The sequence below is a fragment of the Pocillopora verrucosa genome, chromosome 10, assembly GCF_036669915.1.
Source record: "Pocillopora verrucosa isolate sample1 chromosome 10, ASM3666991v2, whole genome shotgun sequence".
Lineage (NCBI taxonomy): Eukaryota > Metazoa > Cnidaria > Anthozoa > Scleractinia > Pocilloporidae > Pocillopora > Pocillopora verrucosa.
In genome coordinates this window covers 14,150,712-14,162,275 of record NC_089321.1, presented here as the reverse complement: position 1 = coordinate 14,162,275, position 11,564 = coordinate 14,150,712, and the positions used below count along the sequence as shown (strand labels likewise).

Below are 11,564 nucleotides of genomic sequence, written 5' to 3'. Positions count from 1 at the left end.
AGCTTTCTGGGGCAAACTTTCTTGGCTTGCGGTTGTTCATCACACTGTCTCTTCCTATCGGCAAGACGCTTCGAATGGGAACTAACCGTATGAAATTGAAATCTCGATGTCGCTTTCCTTAAAATGCAATGAACAGATTCTTGGATCGCCGAGTGTCTTGAATTTTTTATTCGCTCGCTTACAGAAAACCTCCCACTTCTTACGCTCATTGGGCCTTGTAGGAAAGCAAAAATAACTGAGATCAGGTCGTTTCTTACTCCCATTACGGCACAGAGCAACAGCACAATACTTGACCATGGTACACAGGAAAATAAACTGCAAAGGACAAATAAAAGACGCCAAGATTTCCCGATTTGTCAAACGCACATAGCTTTCCTTGCAGTGTTTGTTTTTATTATTCGCGCCGTATTCCCCGAGCCTCGCTTTGGTGTTAAAGTTTCGCCACCAGTCTCTCACGCTGAAAGATATCGAAATTGGGCTATTTCTGCGACGTTAACGTTATTTTCCCCCGAAATCATTGACACGCTTCAGACATTTTTGACACAGCCAAACATTTAATTTTATTTGCTCACATCAATCTTTCACCTGTATGGTAGATCGCTTTACTGTATTTTTCCCAAATTCTCTTTGTTTTCCGTCAGAATAATAGTTCTCAACATCAGCCTAGAGTTTAAATAAGCCGTTTTGGTGTAGCTGACTTTAATTTCCTTTATTTAGAAAATTTCCCCCTTCTTTCGCGTTAATTTCCATTATTTGGAAGCAAATTTACCGCTGAACGTTGAGACAGCAGATTACGTGCAAATCCCGTGGGTATGGCCCGGGGTATTTTGCCAAAAACGCAAAAGCGCTCTAATGCCCCGCGTGCGGGGCATGCCTTTGCTACAAATCCCCTGCTAAGCCCGTGGGTTGCCCTTGGATTGCCGGGGGTCGACCCCTCGGGATGGCCGCTGATACCCGCATTACTCAATTACGCAAATGTCAAAGCTTATTCGCATAATTATGAAAATTGACCATAATATCTCTTTGACCGTTCAAACTTCGTTTGTTTATCTTCTACGTAAATTATTTTAGGTTTTTATAACAACTAGATGGAAAATTAATCCCAAGTTGTCTTAAAACGCTGCATAAACGAGATCAGTCGTAACGCTAGCAGGACCAACAAAGTAAACAAAAGCGATCGAAAGACGTTTCCCTTGGATCAGGTCATGAACCACGCACAGAGTGGAGAAGATCAAAATTAAAGAACACAACTTGACACTCTGGTCATTGCGTATATACTGCGTAGCTTAAAGGTACATGGAAACAATTGAAATACAAGTACGTTTCGATGTTATTTGCAAAACAATACGTGTACACTCTGCAAAAATTCTTGCAGTTTCGACCAAGGTTTAGCACACGGAATGCAATCATCGGGCGTTCCTTTCTGAAAATTTGCTGCCATCATTCAATATTTTATGCTGTTACAGACCACAACGTTCTTGAGGGACGACTCTATCTTTTCCTGTGGCCATCCAAACCAGTGAGGCAAACTCGGATTGGTGTATTGCGTGACGCGTTATGCTAAATAGTTCACGTGATATGTGACTCGTTTCGCGGGTATGAAAATTGAACCTAAAAAGTAGTTTATGTAACGAATTAGAATGGACTGAAGTAAAGGAAATGGGGATGGTATTTGAGCTTGCAATGTTTTACCCCCCCCCCCCCTCCTTCCCTGTCCCACTTTTATATTCATGAGGGGGGCTAAGGTCCCAGCATACCTCGATCCAACCCCCTCGCTTAAGCTAAGGTCGTGCCCCACGTCTTTCCTTGGCGGAGAGGAGAGTTACTTCAGTTATTCATATGTTTTGAGAAATTTATCCAAGAAAAATGTCTACATGTTTCTTGGAAAGCAGAGATTGTAGTGGCTGCGGGCATTTCAGCGGAGTTTCAGCCCCGATATCTCTCCTGGAATGCCAGGACGACGTATCAAGTCATTTAAAGTATTACCACCTATCCAGCAAAATCTTAGAGTACGAGTTGATTTTGTTTCGTTCCGGTCATTTTGGCCTCGAAATGGGAAAATTAAAACAGATGTTTGTTTGTTCTAAACATCGGAACGCTTTGGGAAAACATTGGAAATGTGGTAAAAGTACTTGTCAGCATCCAGAGCACAAAGGAAAATGAGAGAGAAAGGAGACCAAGTGTTCAACGCCAGACTGGCTAGAGATGTTTTCGAAGTTTACGGAATTACAGTTGCAGTCGGATCACGTGAGTAATATATTTTAATTTCTCGATTGTGAGAAGGCTAGTATCTTTCTAATAATTTATTCGCAAGGGCCTATCTAAGTTAGAATCGTCTCCATAAAATCATAGGACAACTCTTTGCCATGAAAAATGTCTCTGTCTTTGAATCGGCTTAAAAATTTCAAAGCTGTCAAATTTCGTCAGCGCTTGATCTGCTCATATGACTGGCCGGCATGGTTTGCCAATGGATTCAAACTTCAATTCCCAGGATTCATCTTAAGTCTTTTCAAAGTTTTAAAAATCCACGAGTTTCGCAAGAAAAGACTACTACTGTCTACTCTGGTGGCACCTTTTGTAACAAATGATCGACAAGTTCAACACGGCTTTGTTTATTTAGTCGCTTTAGTCCAGTTTTGACCCGTGGGAAATTTTGTCGGCGGTGTACTTAAAGATTTTCCTGCTTCAGCCAATATTTGTCAAGTCGCGACAAACCATCCATATTTTTAAAAGGTGTTTTTGAAGACAGAAAATGTTTCGAGATAAACAATTTTTTTTGCTGGTGTGGATCCAGATAGGCCCTAGGCCCTCTTGAGCATATATGCACCGCGCTATTCAGCGAGATCCTTAAAAAAATTCACGAGCCCTTTGAAAAACTGAGCGATCGACAAATGAGGAAGGCAAGGGCTCATGGCAAAAATGTCGGAGCTGGCTTTAACCTCAACAAAATGCCACACCGCAGAGTCCGAATAGACTTGGTGAAACTTGATAATTTTCTGTCGTTTGTAGACCAACCATATTTTTATCAAGATGTGGGCTATGGAACAAGGACTTGACTCTGGGGATCATCTCGTCATGCCAAATGTCATCAGAATTGTTGGACGATCAACAATGATTGAACAGTATCTTAAACACTGTTGCGAGGAAGATTCCGACCCCCTTGGAAAACCAACGCTTTACAGAACTTTACAAGTAAGAGAGGCCTCTCAAAGGCGGTCCCTTCAAGGGCTAGACAACACTGCTGTAAGCGGAGCGGAAGGGTTCGAAGCAATGCACAAGATAGTAGAGGAATTGGAGGAGGGTGGGGCAACTGAAAAGTGGTGTGGAGAAGTTCGAAGAGCACTGAATGATGCCAAGCGATGCCTGAAGACAGAGTATGGGATGCACTGTCAAGAAGATGGTAGTCCTTGCCTCGACCATTGTATGTGTTTTTCTTTAAGTGATCGTCAAAACCCCGAGTTTCAAGGAAGTTGTTCCCATGAACATCATGCAAGCTGTGATAGTTGCGAAAGTTTGAAATCCGTGATTCAGGCAATTGGAAAAGAAATTGAATCTCCTTCGATAACTTTTGACAACATAGAGAAGAAAGAGGACCTGAAACACGACCATGATGAAGTCAGAGAGGTGATTTCTCAGTGGATGGCACATATCATCAGGACTAAGAACCAGGCGAGAGCAAAACAGAATCTACTCACGTCCCTCCAAAAGAATGCCTCCTTTATTGTCACGGACTGGGCCATGAAGTTCATCCAACTGAAATACAGAGAAAAGCAGTCTGAGTGGTTCGGAAAGAGAGGAATGAATTGGCACGTTAGTCCAGTTATTACCAGGAATGCAGAGGACAACGGCCTTGAGATTATGTCATATGTTCATCTATTCTAAAGCTGTGCTCAAGACTAGTATACGGTTTGCACAATTCTGGAAAATCTTCTCGGCAACATCAGACAGATCAAGCCTACCGTAAACGAGGTATTTTTGCGATCAGATGGTGCGGGCTGTTACCACAACAATAATCTAATTGCAGCTGCCTCTAACGTTGGTACAAGCGTTGGAATCAAGGTGATAAGGTAAGTTGAAAATGCTTTTCAGATTAAAACAAGAACACATTCTTCAAAGTTGCATGCGCATTCCAAAAGCATGCGAACTCTTGGCTTGATCGACTTCAGAACTAAACTTCCATGCTGTTTCTGTTCATTATAGTAAGCAGTATTTCAGAGCCGACACAAAAAAAATAGATCAAAATCTTTTGATAATATACTGCAGGAGGAATGTAATTAATAATAAGAAAACGCGAGGCAGTGGAGCAAGGTTCACGGAGAAAGTGGAAGAGTATCTTTCAAGCAGGTTTCAAACCAGTGAAAGAACAGGCAGAAAAGCCGATCCCGACCTGATTCAAGGAAAACGTCTTTCGATCGCTTTTGTATACATTGTTGGTCCTGATAGCGTTGACTGATCTCGTTCATGCAACGTTTTAAGACAACTTGGGATTTATTTTCCATCTAGTTGTTATAAAAACCTAAAATAATTTACGTAGAAGATAAACAAACCAAGTTTGAACGGTCAAAGAGATATATTGGTCAATTTTCATAATTATGCAAATAAGCTTTGACATTTGGGTAATTGAGTAAACACATGGATTTGCGTTGTCTTCGAGCTGTTGGTGGATGAAAACTAGAGAGATACCCGCGGATTTGGGGCAAGCTGTGACCTCATTGGTGTATAAACTATCCACTGATATGCTTTTTGAGCCCGATTTATACCTACGTTTCGAGAATTATTTCCTATAAATTGATGAGTTTTTCATATGCAAATTAAGGTCGAAGGGAAGGTTCTCTTCTGATCACGCTGGTATGAATAGGATTTCAAGTGAAGTTTTCATATTTTGTCTGTGAACTGACTGAATATATCTTGAAACTTTTAGCAAGAGAGAATTCCGTGAGCTACATTATTGCAGTCGCAGCACCCTCGACAAAAGTTGTGAAAATGACACTTTCGATCGCTGTCTACACAGGGGGTCTAGCCAAAAATCACTTTTGGCTTGTGGCGACGCGAAAAAAAGAGAATTAGAGAACAACCAAACTACTTTTGAAATATGTGTCCTAAACCCTTTTCATGGGCAAAAAAAAAAGGAAAACTTTTCTTGGACGGGAAGTCGAGAGGACCGCTCTTAGCGAGAGTGGCACTTAAGACTTTTGGATAGAATAATACGAAATTCATGATTATGACTTTTATTTTCAGCTCGATATAAATATTGAAATAAGTCCATGGTTCCTTTTTTATCTTTATGCTATATTGGTCTAAAGAAGCCTTTTTTTCTATTTTTTTCAGATGCAAACTAGAACGTTATATTCGATTATGTTTTTTAAAGATGTGATTTGTCATTTAACGGACTATTGTATGGCTTGGTTTCCATTAGTTGATTTAAGTTCATGCGAAGTTATGGGAGATTTCAATTACAGACAAATCCCCCCCGTACATATCATGTTGTACATTTACCCTACGAAATCAGATTACGTCAATTGCAATCTTTGTTACAAAGAAACACCGAGTTCCATGATAAACACTTTTTTAATAAGATGGGTGACACCATATAATGAAGAAGTCCGTGTAATTACTGGCAATATTTTTCTTCAAAGAATAATGAGATATTCATAATTTTTTTCTCTATCTTTTTCAGAGAAAGTACTTCGAATTAAAATCGTTGCTTTCATTTCACTTTACATTGATTCAATTAAAACAGCTCAAAGAACGTTTGTATCCTTATATGATTCTTGTGAAATGTGCTGTGACAAGAAGAGAAGTGTATAAAAAAAATCTGTAGTAAGTTAATTTCACGTGAAAACATAACGTTTGAAAGTAGACCATGGTGCACTTTCTTTTCGCGGTGGAGTTATGATGACATATGTCGATGTCATATACCGATGTTAACAGTAACGTTGAAACTATTACGCATGATTTTTATGTTTTTGAAATTTTTGAAACTAAGTTTTTTATTTTTAGTGTGATGAGAGAGATCACAGAAGTTTGTTATCATTTTATAACCGTGGTTTCACTTACTAATATGAGTCATTTTTTAATTATAATTATCGGTAATAAAAATTTTTTAGATATTGCCGAACATTTTATCTATTTCTTTGATCCAAATGCATGGTTTTCGTTGTATGAATCTCAATCACCTAGTTACTTTATTTGCTACAATACAACAAGTCCTCTTTCTATCGGTACAGTCTTACAAATTGACTTTGATCAACTAAATTCTTTTCTTTGATTTTTTCATTTCAATTTCAGACTTGAAGCAAGAGATTTACGTACTATTTTACAACAAATTCTTGATCATCTCGATATGCGAACATCGCTTACAATTCATTTATATTTGAATAGACCTCCATATGATCTTCAATTAGATTTAGGTACCGTAGAAAGAAACATCAAAAGACTTTTATATCATTTTCTTCCAATCCCTTTGTATAATTTATTTCAATTTTTTCCATTTAAGTTCATTTTAATGCATGTAATCCATATCATCTAAAAAGAGTTGAAATCACTGAGTACACGTAGTTATCTAGTTTTTGTTTTTTCAGTTCGATTTTAGAACCAATTTGGAAGAAATACGTGACTTTCTCGTAACAATCCAGATTTACCTTCAGTTGCCAGATTATGAAGATAACATATGTGGTATTCAATTATGCAACTCTGTAAGATTACTTATATACGAGCAAGGTCCTCGTATTTCATGGCAAAAGATAGCTTCCATTATAGATAATTATCAAAAGGTTGTAGAGTTTTTATTATCTACAGGATTTTACGATTTGTTCCGACAAATTAAAAATTCAACTTTACTATAATGAACCTCGCTTTAATCCATTTTTTACCTCTATTTTTCATGTTGTAAAAGTTGAAGCGCAAGGTTTCATGTTTTACGACTCTGCTGAAGAATGTTATAGGGCATATGGCCTTTTGTAACTTACAAAAAAAAACAACCAGAACACGTCTTTATCATTGAATAAACTTTTTTATTGAGATAACAATTGTGTCAGTGGTACTTAAGCAAAATTCATTTTAGAAATCAAACTATTCAAAGTCGTCTTTTTACTCAAAAAAGTCCTTCTTTGGCCTTTGTATTGCGTTGTTTTGGTCCCTTCTTCATTTTGAACGACTTCTTCTTGGGATTTTTACCTTCCGTTTTTATCACTCTCTTCTTTCGAGATGCTTTTCGAGCCTTTTTTTTAAATCGGTTCTTCAATTCTTTCACCTTCTTCATAAATGCTTAAGAACCTTCTGAAGCACCCCCTTCAAAGGAAGAATATCAGTATTGGTTGTACCCACTCTATCCATCGGTGAATATGTCAATACCTTCTTGACAGGTGAAAATGACACGCGATTTGCCGTTGTTATAACTAATAAAAATGACACCATGACAACATCTTTTATATATTTTTCCCTATAAATTCACCAATCACACCATTTTTTTCAGTCATTTTCTACAAAAATGGACCAGAACAAAAAAAACAACCTTCCAGAAACTCGACTCTCTCGTTGAAGAAACAAGACAAATCATACAAGATACCATGATTCTCTTTGAACGCGTGGAAAATAGTGCACAACTTGTAAATGAAATGAAGAAAAACATTACAAAATGGACGACCTCATTCAATAAACTCAACAAAAAGATGGTAAACTACACCAACATCCTACAACAAAGAGCAAATCAAGTGCAAGAGCAACTAAACTGTAACAAACTTGTAAAGGAATAATGTCATTACCCGCAAGATTTTTTTTTTCATATAAAAACAGTAAGATTTTATCAGAAAACAAACAAAATATTATTAAAAATTCATTTTTATTATATTAAGGTGGTATGATACCTTAAAAAAGGCAAAAATTTCGAAGTTTTACCTAAAAATTTTTATTGCTGGAAAAGGTCCGTATTTCACTTGGTATTAACGCCACAGTTTAATTTTTCATAAAAATGTTATTTGTTGTCCAGTATTTACTCATTTTTGAGACCAGGTCTTTGGTTGCCAGGGGCAACAGGTTTGTTTTTATCTTGTTTACAGTGAAGAAACAATCCCCCAATAGTTGTTTTCGCCCGGAAAACGATCGTTGCGTGACAAGGGACTCTCTGTTACCCCGTACATAACAACGATTAGCCCATCGTAGTTGATGAGCCTGCGAAACACGAAAAATTGTCGTTGCGAAATTCACAACAATACTAGTGGCGTGACGTTTTGAGTTTTTTATCCTGTTTCTCGTTCTTTTTTCACGTTAACAACCATGCCTCCGAAGCATCGTGCAATAAGGCGTCCTAAAAGGAAGTTTTCGGGAAATCAATTCACGAAACCTTCGAAAGAAAATGCCAAGAGGACGAAAGAAGCGAAAGAAGAAGCACATGGTTCGAACACCCTCGGTCAACATACTAAGAAGTCTGTGTCTTCGGAAAAGCTTTTGCTTAAGTCCGATGCCATGGAATCAAAACCTGGCAAAGTTGAAGAACCTTACGAAGAGGAGGCAACATTAACGGGCTTCAGGTTTGTCGACATGGAGCTACTCGGCATGGCATTTTCTGCCATGAGGTGTGCTGATTGTGGAGAATTCAGCATCGTGCTTTCGGAAAACCACTTAGAAAGGAAGGGATGTGCTTCGAGTCTTCGAGTCTTTTGCGAGAGTTGTGGCTGGAAACATGAGTTTTGGACATCTAAAAAGCAGACTTTAAGTTTTGAGGCGAATAGGCGTTTAGTGTATTCCATGAGATCGATAGGAAGAGGGCACAGTGGAGCGAAGAAATTTTGCTCATTAATGAATATGCCACCGCCTCCAACAGCAATGGCATATCAAAAAAATGCAAGAACGATTGCTAAACATGTGAAAGTTATTGCTAAGGATGGTATGTCCAGTGCAGCAAAAGAAATCAGGGATGCCCAGCATGCTCGTGAAGATGATTTAGTGAATTGTGGCGTTTCATGTGACGGTACCTGGCAGAAGAGAGGATATTCTTCACAGAATGGTTGCGTGATTGTCATGTCAATTGATACTGGTAAAGTTTTGGATGCAGAACCTCTCACTAAAGTTTGTAAAAAATGTCAGCTTCACTCCCATTTAGATAAAGACAGTGAGGAGTACCATAGATGGAGGGCAGAACACAATAACTGTAAAGCTAATTATAAGGGCTCTGCCCCAGCCATGGAATCAGAGGGTGCAGATCGTATTTTTAGACGGTCTGTTGCAACTCACAAGCTTCGTTATACTGACTTGTATTCAGATGGTGACAGCAAAAGTTACAATAGAGTCAAGGATGTTTACTCTGCAGATGGAATACAAATTGCTAAGAAAGAATGTATAGGACATGTGCAAAAACGAGTTGGCACAGCACTCAGAAAACTAAAGAAAGAAACTCCTGCTCTCGGTGGGAAAGGAAAACTCACTGATGCCATGATTGATAAACTTCAGAACTACTATGGAATTGCTATTCGTTCTAATGTTGGAGACTTGAATGGAATGAGAAAGGCAATACATGCAAGTTTCTTCCATTGTGCCTCAAGTGAACGGCGTGATCTTCACACCCACTGTCCAACTGGACCCTCGAGCTGGTGTGGTTTCAAGCGAGACAGAAACAGTTTTAAACATTCTCCTGGTTTGCCTGATGCTGTGATTGCAAAAGTCAAACCTGTATACCAAAGATTAAGTGAAGATTCTTTGTTAGAAAAATGCCTCCATGGAAAAACCCAAAACCAGAATGAAGCTGTAAATGGAATGGTGTGGGAGCGCATTCCCAAGGAAGTTTTCGTGGGAGCTGACTTGCTGGAATTTGGCTTGTTTGATGCCATAAGCCACTTCAATATTGGAGCAAGGACTGTTCTACTGCTTCTAAAAGCACTCAAAATTTCCCCAGGAAAATACACAGAAGAGGGGTGTAGGCACCTTGACATGGATCAAATTTGTGGTGCTGAGTACAAACACAGCGAGGAAAGGAAAAAGAGGAGAAAGGTCCTAAGGGGACAAAGAAAGAAGAAAGAAGACAAGAACCAACAAGCAGAGGGTGTTACTTATGCTGCTGGAGCATTTTAAGACACTTCCTTTGCTCAGAGATTGAACAGAGGGTTTTCAAACCCAAATACAACTTTTAAATGCATTTTTCCATCAAACTGCATTTTGATAGAACTCCGAGTAGCTCAACATGTTCAGTTCAAAAACTATTTAAGATAATTTCATGAAATTTTCCACAGAAAATCTTGAATGGTGTTTCTGTGCAATAAACCTAAAACAAAGTACAAAGGTAAATTGATGATTCAATGGCAGGCAAATTTTTTCCAGAAGGGGCCCATTATTTGTTTATGTGAAAGTTTTTCATTATTTGACATGGTTATAATCATGTTGTATAAAATGCTTTAGGTTCATTGCACAGATCCATCTATGCATAAGACATCCTGAAAATTTCAGAGCCATGGGATTTTTTGTTATAGAGTTATTGTTGTTGGCGTGATGCCTGTAAAATGAGGGTTTGGTGGGCGTGGTCCTGTTGCTATAGTAACAGATGGTGTCAACAACAGTGCCAAACAATATCTCTCAGTGAGTGTTATCACTGGAGGGACTAATAAAAATGTTTCAAATAATGTAAAAAATTTCCCTTTTTGAAGGTATCATACCACCTTAACGTCGTCTATTGTATCCTTTTACATCGTCCGAAACACATTTAAATGCTTGTTTCTCCCAAAAGTCGTCCCAAAACAGCAAAAGAAGGTTCAGGTCCGGATAAAAACATGCTTGCACCCTCTGCTATTTTATCCCGTAAAGATGGTCCTTTATGCATTATTCTACGAACGGTACTCAAAGAAGCTCCGCCCTTTTGTGTTCGCTTTCTTCTTTGTCTTCTTCTTCGTCTACCAGGCATTCTTATTATCCAATGAAAATAATTTTTCCCATTACCCCCTTTTTTATACACTTTTTCACTCAAACTAGTGTACAGGCGCCTCCGCAGTTTTAAAGATGGCGGATAACATGGAATGTGGAAATCCGACAATCTGATTGGTTAATCCAAGTCACGTGTGCTAGATACTTCATTCTGATTGGCTCTCCGCTATACTGGCCCGTTATACCACAAAGGATACTAGCATTTACGAACCCGAAGGTCTGAATATCACAGCAAGTTGTGCACGATATTTGAGGCAATTCTTGAAATCGCGGCCTTCGTAATCTCCAAATAAGCCAATACACACCAGAATAAGCATCTTCTCGGAAGAAACGCATCTTTGACGTCTCCTAAATGTTTTTTTTTTTATGCTTTACACCCACGAATTTAGAGGTATTAGCTATTGCCGTCCCTGGCCAGCGCGAGAAAAACAACATTTGGTTCTGCAGTTAGTTTCAAATGAACAAGACAGCTGCGCCATCTTGAATCTAACAATTCGAGTGGTAGGTTGAATTGAGGGCTTTTTAGACACTCGATTTCTTATATGGCATCACTATGAAGACGTAATACAACTGATACACCTACACTACATAGTCCGTTACGCTGTTGCGGGAGGAAGGAAAATATTACCGAAAGTGTAAACTCTTTAAGAGTTTCA

At 38.7% G+C, this 11,564-nt stretch overlaps 1 protein-coding gene across 1 annotated transcript; it reads left to right on the top strand.

Annotated features, from left to right (window-relative positions):
• Positions 1-7,907: 7,907 nt before the first annotated feature.
• LOC136283872 (uncharacterized) lies at positions 7,908-10,625 on the top strand. Its single transcript, XM_066173386.1, has one exon. It carries the CDS (start codon positions 8,275-8,277, stop codon positions 10,063-10,065), a length of 1,791 nt encoding a protein of 596 aa, XP_066029483.1. The 5' UTR covers positions 7,908-8,274; the 3' UTR covers positions 10,066-10,625.
• Positions 10,626-11,564: the final 939 nt, after the last annotated feature.

Bases quoted from the DNA above. Each gene is read 5' to 3' on its own strand.
- LOC136283872 (XM_066173386.1), top strand. From the start codon at position 8,275: ATGCCTCCGAAGCATCGTGCAATAAGGCGTCCTAAAAGGAAGTTTTCG.